The sequence below is a fragment of the Pseudophryne corroboree genome, chromosome 6 (assembly GCF_028390025.1).
Source record: "Pseudophryne corroboree isolate aPseCor3 chromosome 6, aPseCor3.hap2, whole genome shotgun sequence".
Taxonomy (NCBI): domain Eukaryota; kingdom Metazoa; phylum Chordata; class Amphibia; order Anura; family Myobatrachidae; genus Pseudophryne; species Pseudophryne corroboree.
The window spans coordinates 765413180-765436662 of NC_086449.1; the positions used below are offsets into that span (position 1 = coordinate 765413180).

Genomic DNA, 23483 nt, shown 5'->3' on the forward strand with positions numbered 1-23483 from the left:
TAGTAATGACCATAATACACATAATTCCACACAGCAATTCACCTTACACATATGCCCCACATTAGTAAATAGCGCATTGCAACTTACTGACCACGTTACAGTGCTGGGTGGCAAGGGAATTTTACGGCATTGACTAACGGAGAAATACAGTGTGGGGAGAACACTGCCCATGTTACAGTAGATCCCTGCAGACACCTGGGGTTTGCACAGGGATAAGGGCCACAGGATAGAAGGTCCCCCCCCACCCCCCATCATGTGCACAAGCAGTATAGGTGATGTCAGATTTATGTGGAGCAGTCTTCCACAATACACATGTGGTATCATAATAACCTTATATAGTCAGTGAAAATGTCACAGGTCCAGGAATTGCAGTTACTTGGCTTCTGCTGTCTGAGTTCTCACAAGTCAGGGGCATTCAAGCATGTCGGAGGGAGTTCAAGGGAGTGTGCATTCTATTTGATAAATGTTAACAGCAGTGTATACAAGTACTGATTGAATACATTTGAAAAGTAACAGTTAGTTTGCAGACTGTCCCTCCCAGCATGAGATACTGCAGGGACATGCTTGGATGCCCCTAGACATGCTTGGATGCCCTAGGGGGCAAATGCCTAGCCTGCCTATAGCTAAGGCCAGCTCTGGTTATAAGAGTGGAGAAGAGTGCCATGGCAGCCAATCAGCTGCTGCATATAACTGTATAGAATGCACTTGATAAATGTTACTTCAAAGCAGTGTTATCGACAAAAATTTGGACTAAAAGTATTTGTCGACTACAGTTTATTTCAGGACTAATATCAGACTGAATAAAGGTAGATGTACTAAGCAGTGAAAGGAGTGGAGAAGTGAGCAAGTGGAGAAGTTGCCCGTGGCAACCAATCAGCATTGAAATAACATTTAGAATTTGCATACTTACAGAGCAGCTGATTGGTTGCCATGGGCAACTTCTCCACTGGCTCATTTCTCCACTCTTATCACTGCTTAGCAGGGCCGGACTGGGACTAAAAATAGGCCCTGGCATTTTTGAAGCACACAGGCCCACCTCTGTGACTCCTCCCCTTACTATTCCTGACTCCTCCCACTTATTAGTCTATGTTCTTACAAATATAATTACCGTATATACTCGAGTATAAGCCGAGTTTTTCAGCACATTTTTTGTGCTGAAAAAGCTCCCCCTCGGCTTATACTCGAGTGATGCTCCCGGAGTCCTGTGCAGGAGCAGAGCGCAGGGAGCAGCCATGAGGGAAGGGGGAGGAGGAGGGAGGGGGACTCGGGAGCCGCAGCAGCGCACTGTAATTGGTGCATCAACCAGTGACGCTGCTGCAGCCATCCTTCTCCCTCTCCATGCTCGCTGAAGCACCGCCGCGCCGCCCGCCTCCTCAGCCGCTGCGTTCTGTCCCAAGGCCGGCCACCGCTGCCCGCACCGCCTGCCGCTGCCTGCACTCCCGTGCCCCATCATTGATGGTGAGTAGAGATAGGCTACGGGAGGGGGGAGCGCGGGTGTGTCGGGGGGGGGGGGGTAGTTGGGGGCTGGGCATATCTGGCACTATGAGGGCATACGGTATCTGGCACTGTGGGGGCATATGTAGCACTGTGGGGGCATATCTGGCACTATGAGGGCATATGTGGCACTGTGGGGGGATTATCTGGCAGTATGAGGGCATATGTGGCACTGTGGGGGCATATCTGGCACTGTGGGGGCATATCTGGCACTATGAGGGCATATGTGGCACTGTGGGGGATTATCTGGCAGTATGAGGGCATATCTGGCACTGTGGGGGCATATCTGGCACTGTGGGGGCATATCTGGCACTATGAGGGCATATGTGGCACTGTGGGGGATTATCTGGCAGTATGAGGGCATATGTGGCACTGTGGGGGCATATCTGGCACTATGAGGGCATATGTGGCACTGTGGGGGATTATCTGGCAGTATGAGGGCATATGTGGCACTGTGGGGGCATATCTGGCACTGTGGGGGCATATCTGGCACTATGAGGGCATATGTGGCACTGTGGGGGATTATCTGGCAGTATGAGGGCATATGTGGCACTGTGGGGGCATAGACTGGCACTATGAGGGCATATCTGTATATGAGGGCATATCTGGCACTGTGGGAGCATATCTGGCACCGTGGGGGAATATGTGTATCTGGCAATGTGGGGGCATATCTGGCACTATGAGGGCAAATATCTGGCACCATGGGGGCATATTTAGCACTGTGGGGGCATATCTGGCACTGGGGGGCATATCTGGCAGTATGAGGGCTGTGTACGGCTAGAGCTGCACTTCCCACCCTAGGCTTATACTCGAGTCAATAAGTTTTCCCAGTTTTTTGGGGGAAAATTAGGTGCCTCGGCTTATATTCGGGTCGACTTATACTCGAGTATATACGGTAATATTCTAACAACATACAGGTGTACATCATTCTCTATTAAAATATACACAACCAGTGGTTGAAGTGGAAATTTTTAAGTGGGGGTATGGAAATGTGAGGCTTGTAATTAAGCGCGCGCGCTCCGGAAAAGGGGGCGTGGTCACTCAAAGGGGCGTGGTCACTCAAAAGGGGATGTGGTCTTCAGTGTAATTTACCACACCATACACCCATTATACGCATTATGCACCACAATAGTAGGACCCCTTATACTATCTAGTACTGCTGCCCCTTTCACATTATACCACACAGTATGAGACAAAATTCACATTACAGCACCCGGTATGAGTCGAAATTTACATTATATGCCCCCGATAGTGCAGTGCCAGGTATACAAATGCCCCCACAGTGCCAGGTATACAAATGCCCCCACAGTGCCAGGTATACAGATGCCCCCACAGTGCCAGGTAAACAATTGCCCCCACAGTGCCAGGTAAACAATTGCCCCCACAGTGCCAGGTAAACAATTGCCCCCACAGTGCCAGGTAAACAATTGCCCCCACAGTGCCAGGTACACAAATGCCCCCACAGTGCCAGATCCACAAATGCCCCCCACAGTGCCAGGTATACAAATGCCCCCACAGTGCCAGGTATACAAATGCCCCCACAGTGCCATGTATACAAATGCCCCCACAGTGCCAGATCCACAAATGCCCCCACAGTGCCAGGTATACAAATGCCCCCGCAGTGCCAGGTATACAGATGACCCCACAGTGCCAGGTATACAAATGCCCCCACAGTGCCAGGTAACCAATTGCCCCCACAGTGCCAGGTAAACAATTGCCCCCACAGTGCCAGGTACACAAATGCCCCCACAGTGCCAGATCCACAAATGCCCCCCACAGTGCCAGGTATACAAATGCCCCACAGTGCCAGCCAATTGCCCCCACAGTGCCAGGTATACAATTGCCCCCACAGCAGCCAGTGCTGCAGCTGCTTACCGCTGCTGCACTGCTGCTGTTGCTGCTGCTGCTGCTCCTCCTCCTCCGGGCTGTGAGGGACGGGGGTGAGAACGCCGGGCGCCCGCCAGCACGGCTGTGTCTGGCGCGGCAGCGTATAGCGTTCAAACCAGCCGCCGGTTCGTGAGCCAATCAGAGCTCGCGGACCGGCGGCTTCTGATTGGCTGCCGGTCCGCGAGCTCTGATTGGCTCACGAACCGGCGGCTGCTTTGAAGTCCGCTATACGCGCCGCGCCAGACACAGCCGTGCTGGCGGGCGCCCGGCGTTCTGACCCCCGTCCCTCACAGCTCTCCAAGCCTGACAGCTGAGACGCGCTGCCGCCGGACTGAGCGGCAGCGCGTCTCAGTGACCGCTGGACCGGCCCACGTGGCCATCGGCCCTTCTGGCATCTGCCAGAAGTGCCAGATGGCCAGTCCGGCCCTGCTGCTTAGTATAGCTCCCCTAAGTCCTAACTAAAACAAAGCAAAAAAAGCAACTAAAACTACATTTAAAAACCTTATCATAATTTACACTGGAAGTAGGGTATATATAGTTGGAAACACCAACAGATGACTCAAACTATGAACAGCCCAGTTACTTGAGCAGTGGTGTTGGTTTATTTGTAGCAGGTACAGCTGTACTCACTGTTACAAGTACACTGGTGATGGAGCAGAGTTAGAGTGGAGTGGGGTTTCATACTAGTCGGTGAGTGTACACTGCAAACGGGTAGTGTTTGGTACCAAGGTCTCTCATAGGAGCTAAGCAGGACACTTCTGTTACTGTTCGCAGTCTCAAGATGGCCTCCGAACATGCTCAGTAGAAATCTCGGTGGCCATCTTGGAATAGGGCATAAAGCTTCCGTGTACAACAGAAAGCTGTACATAGTATTGTCGCGTACCATTGTCTCTCTAATCAGGGGTGTATCTAGGGGTCTGAGCGCCCCAGGCAAAGTAAGGGCTGGTGCCCCCTCCCCCCCACATTTTTGAAATAAGGAGGGTGTATAAAAAAAAAGGGCATGGCCTTGTGGGAAAGGGGCGTGGCCACACAATAGTACTTCCAATTCAAATTATGCCACACAGTATAATATTGCACCGCACAGTAGTGTCTCTTATTCACGTTATGCCACACAGTAGTACCCCTATAGGAAACACTGTCTATAGAAGGCATATGGGGAATGCAAATAGAAAATAGAAATATGGACCAGTGCTAATAAATATATTTCTATTTTTATAAGTGGGATGAGGTCAAACCGCATTCAGGTATGCGACTGCAACATCCCTGTTCTCAGTGCTCCATCGATTGAATCACATTGGCTGTAAACACCTCTGCCTGATTGACAGGCAGAGGCGTTCACGAGGAGGGCGGGGGGGTGATGAAGGACCATTGCAGGGACGGCGTGGAGAAAACGGGGTCGGGCTGTCTGCATTTTCGGGGTGGCTGAGTGACATCACACGTAGCCACCCCTATGTAGCCACCCCTATGTGAAAAATGGCGGTGGACTACCTGCATACGCGGCCTAGCTGCAGCTGCAGGGGGTCTTCCACAGTTTCTGCAACCAAATTAAATTGCAGTCGCTGAGCAGGCTATTCAGCATGCTGGACGGCCTTGCCCTGCGATGGATGAGCATCCCCCAGCATGCAATAGAAAGGATTGCAGATTCTGCTTTTGAGCAGAATCTGCAATCCTCACCGAATAACCCCACTGCCATTATTACCTCTGATCCTGCCCATAGACACACACATATACACTTACATACATACTGTCACACACAGTATATACAAATAGTTATACAGATGCACACATATATACAGTCACATATATACATAGTTACACACTTATTCACATACATAGTTACACACTAATACACACATAAATACAGTAGATACTTATACACACACAAACATACATACACATATAGTCACATACATAAATGCAGTCACAGACACACGCACAGACAGACTATATAGTGTTTACCCCCTCACTTCACAGACAGGGTACACTCAATGCATCTACTTTATTAGCTCCTTGTCCTCTCCCTCTCTCCTCCATGCTGCTGGGTTGCCTGGCACTGACTGAGTGCCGTGTAGCCCTGCCCCCCTGCTTCCACTCTGTCTACTTCCCGAAGGTCAATGCCGTGCAGTGCAGTCTTGTGCCACCCCTCCCCTCCCTTAATCCGGATTGTACCTTGTGACTGTCTGTTACTGCCGTCGCCGGTGTCCAGCGGCACAGCACTGCACTAGTGATCAATCAGACTCAAAATAAACTACAGCTCCCGGAGCTCCCGGCTACAAGGGATGCTGGGAGCTGTAGTTTATGTTGAGTGCCGCCGGCACTAACAGATAGTCACCAAGTCTGACAGTACTACTGGATTCTACCCCCTGGCCGTGGATGGCACTGCCAGGCGGCGCCCCCTCCTTGCCTGGCACTCCTAGCGAGTGCCATCCTGGCCAATGGGTAAATACGCCCCTGTCTCTAATTAGCAACAATTAGCAACTACACATTAAATTCCTTTTATTCTGTGTGTAAAACTCACTATGTCATCCAGTTATGTTAGCATTTCCCCAGGCGTGTGATTAAAACAGCAGAATTTATTAAGCTCTAGTCAAACAGGATTACAATGCATTTAATTCTATGGACATTACAGTGAGCAGGATAAGAATTCCCCCTACTGTCGCTGCAGCAAATTCCAGCATCTGTTCTCATGCAAACAGATATGTTTCCTACGTAGACTGAGGAAAAGCCTCTCACTACAGGAAACCATTGGTAACACTTACGGACATTATATGCCTAAAATTGTCTTTTGTTCTTTTAAAATTATTGGCCCTCATTCCGAGTTGTTCGCTCGCAAGGCGAATGTAGCAGAGTTACACACGCTAAGCCGCCGCCTACTGGGAGTGAATCTTAGCTTCTTAAAATTGCGACCGACGTACGCGCAATATTGCGATTACAAACGAGTTAGCAGTTTCAGAGTAGCTCCAGACTTACTCTGCCTGTGCGATCATTTCAGTGCTTGTCGTTCCTGGTTGACGTCACAAACACACCCAGCGTTCGCCCAGGCACTCCCACCGTTTCCCCGGCCACTCCTGCGTTTTTTCCGGAAACGGTAGCGTTTTCAGCCACACGCCCCTGAAACGCCGTGTATCCGCCCAGTAACACCCATTTCCTGTCAATCACATTACGATCGCCGGAGCGAAGAAAAAGCCGTGAGTAAAAATACTTTCTTCATAGTAAAGTTACTTGGCGCAGTCGCAGTGCGAACATTGCGCATGCGTACTAAGCGGATTTTCACTGCGATGCGATGAAAAATACCGAGCGAACAACTCGGAATGAGGGCCATTGAACAGACGTAATCGACACACAATATGGTAACATTTGTATTGGTGGCCAGAGTGCCAGGACTTTCCTGTGGACTCCAGGCATTTAGATGGATGTGGATCATAGGGTCGACAGTCATTAGGTCGACCACTATTGGTCGATAGTGACTAGGTCGACACATGAAATAGGTCGACACAGTCATTAGGTCGACATGAACGAGGTCGACGTGGAAAAGGGGTCGACATGGGGTTTGTTTTTTAAATGGTGTCGTTTTCTTTGTAAAAGTGACCGGGAATCCCAATTAGTGCACCGTGTCGCCTTGCCAGGTTACCGTTCCCAATTGTAGTCCACGTGGATTGTAAAGTATGAAAAAGTTAAAAAAAGACAATTTTTTTAAAAAATCTCATGTCGACCTTTTTCCATGTCGACCTAGTACATGTCAACCTAGTGACCATATCAACCTATAGACCATGTTAACGTAATTCACGTCGACCAATAGTTGTCGACCTAATGACTGTCGACCTAAGTGTGGTCGACCGAGAGACCAGATACCATTTAGATGATGTCAGGGTCCTCTGAGTGTAGAGCATAAACTTCCCTTCTCAGTAATGGATGAGTTGCAGGTTGTTGGACACAAGCCCAAACATTAGCAGTTACTAATGGCTTTTAATGCCTCTTCAAACTTGTGTAGGAGAACTGTGGCACTCAGGCTGTTATTAATACCGCAGGTGACCTTTAAAAGACGTTGCAGAATTCTTTTGTGAACTTTCAACAAAGCTCGCTTATGCTTAACAATCTTTTCAAACCACCACCTAGACTGATAGTACTACGTTGAGTTTCACAATATTCAATATACCCAATGACCAAGGGGCTCCGTGGGACACTTGGTAAGTATGTGCGAGTGTGTAAGTGTGCATGTATGTTAATTAAAGTTATATTGTCACGGTGTGTGTGTGTATTTTTTTTATTTGGGTATTTCTTTTGCTGTAGAACGACAGGTACCAGTGGTCCCGTTATTTCCCTGCATGCTGGTACTTGTGGTTCTCCAAGTACCAGCAAGGGGGGGGGGGATTGCTGGGACTTGTAGTACTTCAACATAAGACAGTATTCTTATATCAGCCCCCCATCCACCGCCCAGGGATGGGGGGGCAGCCTCGGCTTCACCCCCAGTCCTTGGGTGCCTGGAGGGGGGACCCCTTGATTTAAGGGGTCCCCACTCCTCCAGGGAACCCTGGCCAGGGGTGACTAGTTGGAGGGGTAATGCCACGGTCGCAGGGACCAGTATAAAAGTGTCCCCTGGCTGTGGCATTATATTTCTGGCTAGTGGAGCCCTGTGCTGGTTTTAAAAATACGGGGGACCCCTACGTCTTTTGTCCCCCGTATTTTTGGAACCGGGGCCGGCCCAAGAGCCCGGTGCTGGTTGTCTAAATACAGGGGGACCCCAGGCAATTTCCCCCCGGTATTTAAACAACCAGGACCGGCTCAAAGAGCCTGAGGCTGGTTATGCTTAGGAAGGGGACCCCAGACAATCTTTTTTTTTTTTTTAACTGTTTAAATACTTCTCACACTCTACATAATGAAGCCCTGCACAGATCTCACTGATCCGGCCGGGCTTCATTGTGTTGTGTCCGGCAGTGTTTTACTAATCACTCCCGTAAAACACTGCCCGACAATACGAATAACATCGACATCGGAAAATATGAAAAATGAAAACTCGGCAGTTTAGTAAATTACCGAAAATGATTTCAAAATGTTGCAGAAAGATACGACCGATAAAATTCGAGTTCAAACTACCACCAATTCGGCAAAAACACGAATCTTAGTAAATAAACCCCCAGTAGCTGGTTGTGCATCCTATTCACTTCTAAAACGAAGGGCTGCGAATAGGACGCATAAGCAGCTCCTGCTGTTTAAAATTATATGCAGCATGCCTATATTCTTTGTGTAATAGCAACTGTATTTGCATACAGAATGTTATGCTACAATGTATTCCACCCATACACTATAACATAATTAGATACAGTCGCAATTACACACTGAATATAGCCATGCCGCATATCATTTAAATCAGCATAAGCTGCTTGTGTGACCTAGTACATTCATTTGCGTCTATGACGCATTTAAAAAGATAAAATAAAGTACAGTATTGTACGTAGAGTATTTGGAAATTACACACAAAATATAGGCATGTCACATATCATTGGATTCAGCTGGAACTGCTTGTGCAACTTAGTACATTTATATGCCTCTAATACACATTTCCAGGGGAAAATAATGTAAAAATTACATGTACAGTACATTGAGCATTTTTACAGATCAAAGGTTTTGTGGGTTTTTAAGTGTCAAAATGTATTGGAAAGTGTTTAATTATTGCAACGGTGCTTGAAAAGTGTACTTATAATTGATTTCTAACATTTGCATAACAAAGTCGGAACAAAAAAACACCTCTAAATTCTGACTTGCAATATCGGACTTCATTACATTGGCCATGTTGTATACTTAGGGGTCTATTCAATTGGTGTCGGATCCTCTCCGACGGAGAGGATCTGACACTGCACTATTCAATTTCTGGGCATTTCTGACAGGTTTAGCCCATTTTCAACAATGCTGATCCGACTTTTTTTAAAGTCTGATCGGCATTGTCGGAAACGGACCAAAAACCTGTCGGTAACGCCCGCAAATCCGACAATATATATGTGGATCCTCGGCTAATCCGCTGCTCCACGTGTATTCTGACAAGTTGGAATTTCCAACAAGTTGGAAAAACGGCAAATGACTTGAATAGGTTGAATCCAGATTCGACCTAAAAAAGTCGGAATTTTTTTTTTCCGGCTTGTCGGATCAATGGAATAGACCCCTTAACGTGGCCAAAACATCTGGATCCAACTTTTTATCGGGCTCTCCACTTTAGAGCTGAAAACCTCAGAAAAAGCCGCTTTGCGTTCGCTATTACATTAGCCGACTATGCAAAATGCCCGAAGTTTGAGGCAATAGCTGCAAACAACCAGCATTTTGCCGTTATCGGCTCCCATTACATCCCGGCCGATGTGTGAAGGAACGTTCAGAGAACTGCAGAATTCATATTGTAAAATTTATGACACATTAAGATACACCCTGATATGTGGGGTGAAATTAAACAAGGTGTTCACAATACGAGTTCTTAATAGAGATGAACATAGTTACTGTGACGACAAATTCTACTGGAAAAAATAATGTGCAAAAATCTGCATTCATATGTGAAATGTTTATATTTGGTGGAAGAATTTAGAAAATTCCACTTATGTCTAATGTGTAAAACTACAGAATGCCTTTACATTCATATGGATAGCTTCTGTATGCCACATTTTACCCTTTAATGCCCTTTAAGTACAATAAGCCTTGTCAAATTCAGATTGCTAGAGAGCAAATTGTAGGAGTAATTCACTTTAGAAACCTAATATAAATGTACCTAATACTAAGGGGTGGTCTTCAGGTTGCCAACTGTCGGGATCCCGGCGCACAGAATACCGGCGGCGGAATCCCGACAGCCGGCATACCGACAGATTTTTTCCCTTGTGGGGGTCCACGACTCCCCTGGAGGGAGAATAAATTGCCACCGTGCCCGCAGCATGGCGAGCGCAGCAAGCCTGCAAGGGGCTCATTTGCGCTCGCCACGCTGTCGGTATGCCGGCGGTTGGGCTCCCGGCGCCGGTATTCTGGTCGCCGGGAGCCCGGTCGCCGGCATGCTGGTCGCCGGGAGCCCGGTCGCCGGCATACCATACTACACACATACTAAGGGCCTAATTCAGACCTGATCACTAGCAGGCAATTTTTGCACTGCTGCGATCAGAGAGTCGCCACCTACGGGGGGAGTGTATTTTAGCTGTGCATGTGTGCGACGGCATGTGTAGCAGAACTGTACAAACAGGTCTTGTGCAGTCTCTGCGCAGCCCAGGACTTACTCAGCCGCTGTGAACACTTCAGCCTGATTGCCCGCTGTATGAAAACGCAGCCTAGCGATCAGGTCTGAATTACCAAGGTGTGAAAGTGTATGTTGAAACACACTGGTATGGTAAATAAAATGGAATTTAATACAATACTAGCATACAATGTCTAAAAACAAGCAATACATAAAAAAACAAGTGGACTAGGAACAGGCCATGGGGGGAATGTGATCCTACCGATGCAGGTGGAGGAGCCGCAGATGTCAAATAAAGGCAGGGTACCCCGGGAAATACCCTGCTGGTGGCTCCTCTGATCGAATTCCCTTCCAGGCAATCAGGAAACCAGTCCGCCAAATGTCCAGGGGGTGGGCAGCGCCACAAGGTATCTCCTTGGCGGACTGTTTTCCTGATTGCCTGCCTTTATTTGACACCTGCGGTTCCTCCACCTGCATCGGTAGGATCACATTCCCCCCATGGCCTGTTCCTAGTCCACTTGTTTTTTTATGTATTGCTTGTTTTTAGACATTGTAGGCTAGTATTGTATTATATTCCATTTTATATACCATACCAGTGTGTTTCAACATACACTTTCACACCTTGGTATTATCCACATACATAGGTGACCGTAAGAGAGACCAGCGCCATTGTAGAGAGAGCACACCCCCTTTTTCATTTTGCACTTTTGTACTGAGCCCTTAGGCAGCTCTGGCACTCTCCACATGGCCAGCTGTCTCAGTCCTATACAGCGCAGACTTGCTACTCCCGCCCTCCAGTTTGCACAGGTCTGAATTACCCCCTAAGTGTATATTAAAGTTAGCAAAAATATTTTACATCATACTGTACGAAAATGTCATATCCTCTGTGCTTAAACAAGGCTGTATGAATATAAATGGGCTTGTGCATAACTCCCAACTCTCTCACTTTTGGCAAAACAGTTCCAGATTCATAGGACTGTCCTACGATCATGTGCAGTATATTCTGATTTGCATTAGGGGCCTTATTGAGTATGCAACGCACCTGAGATGCGGTCTCATACTCCCGAATCGCGGCCCAGTGCACAGGCGCAGGGGCCGCACTGCGCATGTGCTGGCAGGGAGATGCAGTCGCACCTCAGTAATGCAAACGCCTCTGCCTGATTAACAAGCAGAGGTGTTCGCATGGTGGTCGGGGGAGGCAACGTGTCATTGCGGGTGTGTGATGCCGAAAACGGGGGCGGGTTTGTGTAATCGCTTCGCTGGCGGCCATTTGCATGCTGGACGGCCTTGCCCTGTGCTGGGCGGTCCCCATCATGCGATCGCAAGCACTTGCAATTGTGCTAATTTAGCAAAACTGCAACTGAAGCTGAATAAGGCCCTAGGTTGGGAGGTACTTCTATAAAAATTCCATAACCATTGTATTTTATGGAAAAGTAGACTGAACAAGCCTCTGTCATGCCATAACCAAGGCTGACCCCCCCCATCCCAAGTTTTCATTGGTGTGCGGTCTTTAGGAATGACATCTAGAAAGTCCAGTGGTCAGTACGATATTGGTTCTCTGCTATCAAGCTTTAATAAACCAGTCTGAAACAAGATCTGTAATATGAGCCATTTCAAATGTATAAAGGTATGCCTGTATATATCTTAGTAGGTCTACTGGTAACTAGTACTTTAGATGTACTATTCCTTTTAAGTAACGTATTCTCTACTCAGTTGTTGATGATGATGATGATGATGATTATTTTTGTTAGAGTTTATTTATATGGTGCCACAAGAGATCCGCAGCACCTAACCAGGGGCCCGATTCAGACCTGATCGCTGTTGTGCGAATTTGCACAGTGGGCGATTATCGAATGACTGCGCATGCATATGCACCGCAGTGCGTAGGCGTGAGCCCAAACCGACAAAATTAAGATCGCAAGGCGTATGCAAAGTGATTGACAATAATAGAACGTTTGGGGGTGGTCACTGGCTGTTTTCTGGGAGTGTCAGGAAAAACGCAGGCGTTTCCAAGAGTTTTCCGGGAGGGTGTGTGACGTCAGCTCCGGCCCCAGTCAGCCTGTTTGTATCGCACTGCCCCCTACATACTCTGCGATCCACCGCCGAGCTGCCCGACGGCGGATACGGCTGACAGGTGACCCGGCGGCGGGAGGGAGGTGACGGGGGGAGTGAAGTTCCTTCACTCCCCCACGTCACCCAGCTCCATAGCAGTGCATGCTAATTGTCCATATTGGCCTGCATGCATAAGCGACCCAGCACCAACGCGGGGCCGCGCATCGTTCATCGTTGGTGCCTACACACTGAACGATATGAATGAGTTCTCATTCATTGATGAACTAGAACGTTCATATCGTTCAGTAAGATCTTCAATGGTTTAGGGCCCTTAAGTCCTGGGCTGCGCACAGACTGCACACACTGGAAAAATCATTTGATGGTGAGTGAGTTGTGATTAGATTTGCAGATGTCAGCTGCCTGGTGAAGTTTTCGCATGGCGTACGCATGCATTCGCACACTTGCACGGATCGGATTTTCACTCTCCCTGGGCGGCGACTATCTGATCGCAGACCTATGCAAATTTGCAGCACAGCGATCTGGTCTGAATTAGGCCCAAAGTACAAAAACAATTAGCAAGAAAACAATGACTTACAGTACAAGACAATGTAGGATAAATACATTGTATATAAACATTGCTGCATCAGGGAACATGACACTGTGATAAGCATCAGGGTGGCAGAAACCGAGGTAAGGTGTCGTTGCAGGGAGTATGGAGTAGAAGATAGTCTAAGCAAGAGAGGGAAAAGTACATGAGGGGAGAGGGCCCTGCTTGTGAGTGATTACAATCTAAAGGAGAGGGGCAGACAGACAGGGGGTGACACAGATGTGGTAGACACTGAGCATGGAACAGAGGGTTAGGATGAAAGTTGGGTTTGATGAAGAAGTGGGTCTTGAGAGCCCGTTTAAAGTTTTGTAGAGGGGTGGAGAGTCTGAGGGGGAGAGGTAGGGAATTCCAGAAGTAGGAAGCTCCACAGACAAAATCTTGAAAGGCAGGAGTGGGAAGAAGCAATCAGTAGGCAGGACCGGTGGCAAGCAGTACGTTTGGAGAGGAAGATGATCCAGGCAGCAGCATTAAGGATATATTAGAGTGGAGAGAGGCATTTGCCAGGGAGGCCAGATACTGGAGTCTGGAGATGACCAGTGAGAGGATGAAGGCCGATGATGTTTATGACTGAATAGAGTATTTGTTGCCTATGTTTGTGTTGCCATTTTGGTTTCTTATAGTTATGCTTTTCAGTTACTTTCAGGGTCCCTTGTTTTTGTATGTTTTTTTTTTTTTTTGGTGTATTGCCTTTAATGTCTTGCATTTATAATGTATTTTATGTCAATATTAAATGCTATGTTTTTGTGTGTTTTTTTTAAATAAAAGTACTGTAGCCAAGATAATCATTAATTAGTAAATACATTTCAGATGACTATATAAGCTTAGTGTTATACAAATTCCATTAACATTAACATGACCTGGACTTTCAGTAATATAATTTCTATAATATTGGAAAATAATCATAATCTTTGTGTTTATGCCACAGGCCAACAAAGAAGACTCCTCTTGAGACCAATTCCATGTAAGTCACTGGAGAGGTCCTTTCTACACTGTTACATACATACATTTTAGAAGCTATTAATGTCTCAACATTTTGTTACATATAGATCTATCCGTAGGTTTTATTAGCGGCCGTCCTGTTCAGCTTTAGCTTCTTTAGAGGTGAAAGTCTCATTATAGTGGTAAATGTAACCTATGACAACCACCTGTCGTTAATCTGTATCCTGATTGGCTGGGCTTTCACACGCCATGAGATAGAGTTAGGTTTGAACTTTGAAGTCACATTCCTATGCAAGCGAATGCCACCTTGATCGAGGAGCTTCTAGAAGCCACAAGTCATGGTGAGAAGGCTGGGAATCACTCAGTTTAGAGTTGCTGTCAGTTTACGCTGTAAAAAAAAGGGGTAAATTGTTAATACTTTGCTAGGGATTTGGCTATACAGGTTGAGTATCCCTTATCCGAAATGCTTGGGACCAGAGGTATTTTGGATATCGGATTTTTCCGTATTTTGGAATAATTGCATACCATAAGGAGATATCATGGTGATGGGGCCTAAATCTAAGCACAGAATGCATTTATGTTACATATACACCTTATACACACAGCCTGAAGGTAATTATAGCCAATATTTTTTATAACTTTGTGCATTAAACAAAGTGTGTGTACATTCACACAATTCATTTATGTTTCATATACACCTTATACACACAGCCTGAAGCTCATTTAATACAATATTTTTAATAACTTTGTGTATTAAACAAAGTTTGTGTACATTGAGCCATCAAAAAACAAAGGTTTCACTATCTCACTCTCACTCAAAAAAGTCTGTATTTCGGAATATTCCGTATTTCGGAATATTTGGATAAGGGATATTCAACCTGTATTGTTAAATTGTTCTACAGTGTTATATTGTGTCCACAAAGCTTAAATATTCAACCTCCTGTGCCCAGTCATTAAACCATGATGGGAAATGAGGCTATGCTCTGCTGGCTGCACTATAATGATAATATGTGGTGATGATGGGACTAGTAGTCCTATCAGTCTGTTTCTGGTTGATTCTTTGTGCATTGTCCCTCTAGCTTATAGCGCTTCATTCATTTGCATTGCAATTATATAGAGTCCTGGCCATCTGTTCAGATTCCACCATTTCCATTTGGAGTGCTGGGGGTAAAAAGATTTCCATTGACAGTATAAGGAAAATCTCACAGTGTGGCCATTTAAATGATCGCCGCTTTAAAAATACGGGCAGACTTTCTGGAATTGTGCATCTCGCAGGCTTTTGCATAATGAGTAATCTATTCTTATTCCAAAATCATTCTAGAAAAACTAAAGAGCCTTGGAGAAAAAAAAATAGTTATATGTCCGAAGGTCAGTTCTCACCCAATATATATTACGGTAGGTGGGTCATAAAAAACATAATTAAAGTACAGTACAATTGATCATTTTATAATATAATTTTGTGCCTAAAATGTACAAGAATAAAGCGTTATGATTTGCCCTCCTTAGTGAGAGATATTTGGCAGTCTGCTCAGAATTTCAAGGTTAAATTTGTTGTTTTCTACCATTCATACCCATAATGATAAGCAGCCTCGGACAGAAAATAGAATCGCATATTTATGCTCACCTTTGTTTTTATAATGTTGTTTACTCGCAGTCATTTATTTTTCACAGCCTGGCCTTTTCTCCTTTATGTTTAGTAATTTCTCAAGCGCACGCCTCAGGCAACTGACACGTTAGACGTTAAAGGGAAGACAAAGCTTCGTCTGTCCAGTGGAGAGTGAAATGTAGAAGAGCAAGATGACGCTCTACGTGAGTGCCAGATCAAAGACGATGCCATTGTAGCAAGTACAACAAGTGGAGGTTCTCTTTGTTTTTCCTCTTGGAAAGGACATATAAGGCCAGAGACCTTTTAGGATTTTTAAAAGGAAGTGATCACTGTTTTTTTGTGGTTGCATACCTCTCAGTGTATATATTTCCCTATAGTCCACTGTTACTCACTTATATAAGAGCTAAGTGTCTGTGCATCACCAGTGCTTTCGAATCTTGGTAGTTGGCCAGGAGATGACTGTGCGAAGAAGACCGTGAGGCTATAAATGTACTGTCCACTATTGCACTCATCATTCAGTCCTAATCTGTAGTGTCCTTCAGTGCATCAACAGTATTCAGCTATTTATCACTGTGAGTGAATGCAGTGTATTCCCTCAGTAATGCCAGGCAGTCATCCAGCTTTTTTGAGATATTGCATTTAGAACATCAGAGCTTCCCAAATGTCCTCACGTTCATTTTATCTTTTATAGGCTGTGAAGACAGACTTAGGAATTGTAGCAGGCAATGCAAATTTGTAGTATACCCATGAACATCTTTGTAGGGAGTTCTAGTACGAAGGTTTAAAGGGCTTATCAGGCTCTGTGCTTTCCCACCATATCAACCAGTGGAAGTCTCAAACTTGGGGGAAAATGTATCAAACCATCTAAAGATCACAAGTGAATGCGTTGCCCATAGCAAACAAACATTCTAATAGTGTATAGTATATTCTATAAAATGATAGTTAGAACCTGATTGGTTGCTATGGACAATGTTTGCTTTAGAAGGTGTGATACAGCTCGACTCTAGGCTTACTTAATTCCCCAACCTGATTTGGATTAATTGTTCCAATTGTAATATAACAAATAATTTTCACGTCTACATGGTGCCCCAAAAAAATATGGGGAAACAATCATAGGGGTCATTCAGTTACCTGTAAAGAGCGTGAGTTGTGGTGTTTCCCGGCATTGCAACTCGCACCCCTTCTGTCCTGGACTTGCACATTTTTGCTTGCAGCCCTATGGGACTGCAAGCAAAAAATCCACGAGTCATGGGGCATTGTAAATACAGCATATAGCCGCACTTACTCGCGGCTATGAGTAATTTGTGGCTCATTGAGTCGTCCCATAGTCTTGATGACTGATGAAAGAATGTTGTCCCACAAAAACGAGTGCATTTCAAAAGCAAGCACAGTTTGGCACCAGGATAACCTATTGTTTATTCCGAAAGCAAGGACTTATTCTTACATCTGACGATACCTTTAGTATCAGTAACCGATTTGTAGAAAGCCGACAGTGTGGTGGCACCATTACTAGCATTGCTGTCCCAAAGCCTTGGGTCATGGGTTCACTTCATACTAGGGCCCACTCTGTGCAGAGTTTGTATACTGTCTCTGTGTTTTTGTGGATTTCCTCCCACAATCTAAAACACACTGGTAAGTTAATTAGCTTGTGATAAAATTGACCCATAGTGTGAAATAGGTAGAAAATTTAGGGGCCCATTTATCAACGAGTGCTAAAACTCGTTGTGAATGATATAACTTGTTGCGTATTATTATTATTATTATCCTTTATTTATATGGCGCCACAAGATATCTGCAGCGCCCATTACAGAGTACATAAACAAATAAACAAAACAGCACTTGCAGTATAAGACAATAGAAGACCAGTATGGAAAACCAGGGGTTAGGTGCCATCAAAGGGAGTAGGGACTATAAGATAGTGTAAGTAAGAGAAGGAAAGGCACATGAGGGGAGAAGTCCCTGCTCTTGCGAGCTTACAATCTAAAAGGTGAAGGGCTAACAAACTGGGGTGACACAGAAGGGGTAGACAGTGAGCATAGACAAGAGGGTTAGGAGGAGAGTTGGCTGGGTTTGATGAAGAAGTACGTCTTGAGAGCCCGATTGAAGTTTTGAAGGGAGGTGGAGAGTCAGATGGGGAGAGGTAGAGGTATGATAAATACTGTGCCAGCCAATCAGCTCCCAACTGTCATTTTTCAAACACATGACAGTTATGAGCTGATTGTCTGGAGCACCATTTATCATTCACAACAAGTTTTTTCACTCGTTGATAAATGAGCCCCTTAGACTGTGAGCTAAACTATGGCGGAGATCGCTGTGAATGGATAGCTGTGTAACATGATTGCCAGGTTTAGTTTGTGTGTTTTTTATACAAATTGGTTGTGGATTTCTATATGAAATTGCGCACGATGGAAGCCAGTGGAATAAAAATATCATGAAGAGTGTACTGTGAACATGAAGCCAACATTTTTATAGGAAGACGCAGTTTGTTGAAAATCTTCCTACAAGTTTCTTGGCATCTTTTAAACTGGCTGTGAAATTGATTTGTGACTCGGAATGCAGGAAGATTCATTTCTAGACGCACATGGAGAAACCTAACTTAATGTGACCGTGTCACTTTGGTCTCACAATGCCATTTTTTGTCTCTCCGGATATGGATTCTGATTGAAGAGATGGTGATGTTGCACGGTTAGAATGCAAAATAAATTCCACTTATGGTGAAAAAAACCTTTGTGGGACCCAAGAGACATATGTAAGACATTATTCTGAAGGTACAAGGTCATCGTATAAACCTACCCCATCATTAATTGTAAGTGGGATCTGCTAGGCACCTGTACTGTCCACACATTTATCTTAGGATAAAGGATAAAATAAATTGTCTATTGCAAGTACTGTAATTAATATAGAAAACCAAATTAAAGTATCTTCACAGAGGAAACTGAATAAATGTATCTGTTTTGTACCTTCATGAATCTCTATTATTTATATTTCACACCCCTTTGCTATACCATGGGTCCTTTTTAAATTGTACCTATATATATTGTGTACACAAAAAATGACAACACACTTGTTACCTGGTCCAATACTCAGCCAACTGTATTAATGGCTCATCACAACATTCCTCATACATTTGTGTAAAACCTAATTTCTAATTGACGCAAGAAATTATAATTACAGTAATTAGAATAATTTTGTATAAAACCCAATAATTAATAAATATGAACCTTAAGATTTAATTACATAATTAAATAACTTGAGTGTCTGCCAGGAGTACATAATTTTTTTAAGATTATGTACTCATAGCAACTAACATTCCCAACTATAAATGTATTTATCATGACATTATTTCAATGATTCAATGACCCCATTCGGGCGTTTGGGAGATATGATTTACACTTTATCCAGTTATAAAATTTTAACGTGCATGCATGAAATGTCACCTCTGAAAGTATTAGTCTATTCCTGTTTTATTGGGGAAGTCTTTTTATTCATCACAGAGCCTCAGTTTTGGCTGATTTAATTCTTAAATTCTTATTGTTGTAAATAATTTAATTCAAATGTATTGATCCACATTATATGATTTGAATATTTTTTGACATCATAGACAAAAACTTTTGTACCAGTCTACCAACTGTAATTTAACCTAATCAGCGCCTCTTTTTTTGAGGAACATTGTGTTCCAAAGCCAGAGCAAAAGATGAGAGGGCTCCAGTGCAGGATCTACAAAAGGGCCCCCAATCCACCCAACAGCTTATATAGGCATCATGGGGCCCATTTAGAGGTGAGCGCATTTGCGCACTGGACAAACAAACATGCCTCACCAAAGCATGGAGATTCTTCTTAACATTGGGGGTAATTCAGAGTTGATTGCAGCAGCAAAGTTGTTAGCAGTTGGGCAAAACCATGTGCACTGCAGGGGGGACAGATATAACATGTGCAGAGAGAGTTAGATTTGGGTTATTTTGTTTCTGTGCGGGGTAAATACTGGCTGCTTTATTGTTACACTGCACTTTAGATTTCAGTTTGAAGACACCCCACCCAAATCTAACTCTCTCTGCACATGTTATATCTGCCCCCCCCCCCTGCAGTGCACATGGTTTTGCCCAACTGCTAACAAATTTGCTGCTGCGATAACTCTGAATTACCTCCACTGTTAGTAAATGCGGAAGTCGCATTATAAAGCATCATATATACAAAACAGAATACTATCTTAACCGCGATTTTAACAACCCTAAAAATGTCAAATTTTTCCATATAAAATGTAGTTAAATGCAAACAGAAGTACAAAATAAATTACATACCAACATTTACACCCTTTATAAATCAAATGGTGAGATTCATTTTTTGCCGTCATCCAACTGGAAATATCAAATAATGAAAACAGATCACTGCAGTGGTCATCGTCTAAGTATTATCATCTGAAGAGCCTATATGTAATCGACCAATCAGTGGCTAGATAGTCATCATCATGAATGCATATCATAACATCTCACCCTCCAGCCCTAAAAGGCATACTTGGGGATGCGTCCACATAAAATTGTTTTGCACATATTAGACCACACTGCATTTTACAGGCACACACACAGAGAAAGCCCAAGCAAGCACTAGGAAAACATACAAACGCAATACAACTAGGGTCCTGGTCTGGAAATAATTTTGTAACCCTGGGGCTGTAACCAGGGGTGTGCAAGCCATCCTGCCTTCCAGGGTGCATAGTCTAGGGCCAAGAAAACTGTTGCAGAGCTGCTCTGGAACGTCCATTGGATATCACATAAATATCAACAAATCCATTTTAAATTCCAACATGGCAATTAAATGAAAAACAGGGCTGTTAAAATTAGGAGGAATACGATTTACGGAATGTCTAGAGTTCATTTAGGGAAAGGGTCCTGAATTTGGTACTGTGCGTTCCCACATGCCTTTTTTAAGAGCACAAAGTTGTTTCATTTAATTTCAAAGAGTTTTGGGGGAGCGCCAGGGAATTCAGTGCCTCATTCTAAAATCAATATTTACTCAATCATACTCTAAATAATTCACTGGTTGGCAATAGTGGGTTTTAAAAGGACAATTTCCCCCTTTTAGTATGTTGAAAACATACCTACAAACATTGGACCTATGAAATGAGAATATGTATCTAGAAATTCAAGTTTCTTCACAGGAGTTTATTTATCCTCTAAGTAAGTGGTTCTCAACCTCGGTCCTCAAGTACCCCCAACAGTTCATGTTTTCCAGGTCTCCTCACAGGATTGCAAGTGAAATAATTTGCTCCACATGTGGGTCTTTTATAATGTGTCAGTGAGTAATGAATATACCTGTTCAACTGCTAGGTGACCTGGAAAACATGCACTGTTGGGGGTACCTGAGGGCCGAGGTTGAGAACCACTGCGGTCTAAGCAAAAGATTGTTAATGGGTTTAATAATGACGGCTGTACTTGATGTGTTTATCTCCGCAGATTACCATGGTTATGTGTTGTATTTAAGAAATTATAAGCCAAAATAGTCCAATTTCTCCTACGTCCTAGAGGATGCTGGGGACTCCGTAAGGACCATGGGGTATAGACGGGATCCGCAGGAGACATGGGCACACTATAAGACTTTGAATGGGTGTGAACTGGCTCCTCCCTCTATGCCCCTCCTCCAGACCTCAGTTAGACTTTGTGCCCAGGAGTGACTGGACACACACTAGGGGAGCTCTACTGAGTTTCTCTAAAAGACTTTATGTTAGGTTTTTTATTTTCAGGGACACCTGCTGGCTACAGGCTCCCTGCATCGTGGGAGTGATGGGAGAGAAGCAGACCTACTTCTTCTTAGTTAAAGGCTCTGCTTCTTAGGCTACTGGACACCATTAGCTCCAGAGGGTTCGATCACTTGGTGCGCCTAGCTCAGTGGTTCCCAAACTGTGTGCCGTGGCTCCCTGGGGTGCCTCGGGACACTTGCAGAGGTGCCCTGGGTTGGTGGTCCAGGACCAATTCAAATTATTCATGGTCAATGTAATAGGCAAAACCAGTGCTGGTGGCTGCCAGTCATAAAATATGTGGCCAAACAGAAGCAAATCTTGTCCCTCACCACACAACTGACCCTAAGGATGACATATAAACGTGATCTACTTAATGTAATATTTCTTTCTAAATTTCTCAATAAGAATTTTTTGGCCTCGGGGTGCCGTGAAAAAAAATCTGATATTCTAGGGCGCCGTAACTCAAAAAAGTTTGGAAACCACTGGCCTAGCTGCTTGTTCCCGGAGCCGCGCCGTCATCCCCCTCACAGAAGCCAGAAGAAAGAAGCCGGGTGAGTATTGGAAGAAAAGAAGACTTCAGTGACGGCAGAAGACTTCAGTAACGGAGGTACAGCGCAGCAGTCGCACTGCGCTCCATGCTCCCACACACCAACGGCACTCACAGGGTGCAGGGCGCTGGGGGGGAGCGCCCTGGGCAGCAAGTTACTGTAAGTTTTACCGCTGGCATAAGTACATATTCGGTGCCTGGGCCCCGTTTACGATACCCCCGCCAGATAACGCAGCGGTCACGCTGCGCGCCATTGCTCCCACACTCCAACTGTTTTTTACAAGGGTGCAGGGCGCTAGGGGGGAGCGCCTTTGGCAGCAATATATATACCTCTTTGAGGGTGACAACACATCTATACAGTATGTAGACACTGTATAGGGACCCCCGATAGCATAAATAAAGCTATGTTATTAGCGGGCTGAAGCACGCAGAGAAGGGGCGTGGCTTAGCCCTCACTTCAGGATACAGCGCCATTTTCTACATGTCCCCGCCAAATGCAATGTAAGTAGTGCAGATGTGGGGGGGGCACGATGTTTAGTGCTATATAGAGGACAATATAGCACTATTTTTAGACAAATGGGCATGTAATCTGTGTGTTATGAATATATATATATATCTGTGTGTTCCCTGTCGGATACCCACTATAGCTTTAGTCGACATGTGTCGACAGGAGTGAGTGCTTTGTCACTTATGGGGATCACAGTTGGCATTGCCGACGCCTGTTGGTACTTGATTCTGTAGATGCAGTGTCAGCAGGTCAGTAGTTGTATACTTGTCAAAAGTAAACACTCTAGAGGAGACACAGTAGTAGGTGGGTGACTCTGTCTGCACCAACTGTTATTACTAGGTGTAAATTAACATGCGGTAACTACCTTATACCTGTATATATGTTATATGTATATGTATGGTACGGTTCCATGGGCCTGTAGCTCGAGCACAGGCATGGTAGTATATGTGGGGGAGTGTTATTGAACTTGTTTATGTATACTTTCCTCGGTCCCCTCGGAGTTGCAAGACTGTTATTTTGCCTGGTTACTACTCCCTGCTGTCGACTAATACTAGGTTTTCTGTCGACCATGTTTCCTGGTAGATCCACAACTGGGGCATTCAGTACATGGTCATACACATTCGGAACACATTAATATCACTAGGGACCCGTTGGTTCTGGATAATCCGCTTATATGTATATATATAGACATATATATATATAATTAGTATATGTGTGTAATTGTGTATTACATTATGTATATTCATATTATGATTTATAATGAATGCTGAAATAATAGTATTCCTTCTCATGTGCTGGTCGCTCTATTGGTAAAGCTCTAGGTTGGCCGTGACGAGTTGGTCTCAGGTCCCCTCAAGGAGTCGGAATGTTTATTCTTTTCCCACCGTGGATAGAATACTGCAAAAGTCAAC

At 44.7% G+C, this 23483-nt stretch overlaps 1 protein-coding gene across 1 annotated transcript in view; it reads left to right on the forward strand.

The window, feature by feature from the left end:
* RELL2 (RELT like 2) overlaps nucleotides 1–18748 on the forward strand; it is a 102692-nt gene extending 83944 nt beyond the window's left edge. Inside the window, 2 exon segments of the mRNA XM_063928609.1 lie at nucleotides 14164–14199; nucleotides 15875–18748. Of these exon segments, the coding sequence (XP_063784679.1) occupies nucleotides 14164–14187 (24 nt within the window). The 3' untranslated portion in view covers nucleotides 14188–14199; nucleotides 15875–18748.
* The last annotated feature ends 4735 nt before the right edge of the window (nucleotides 18749–23483 follow it).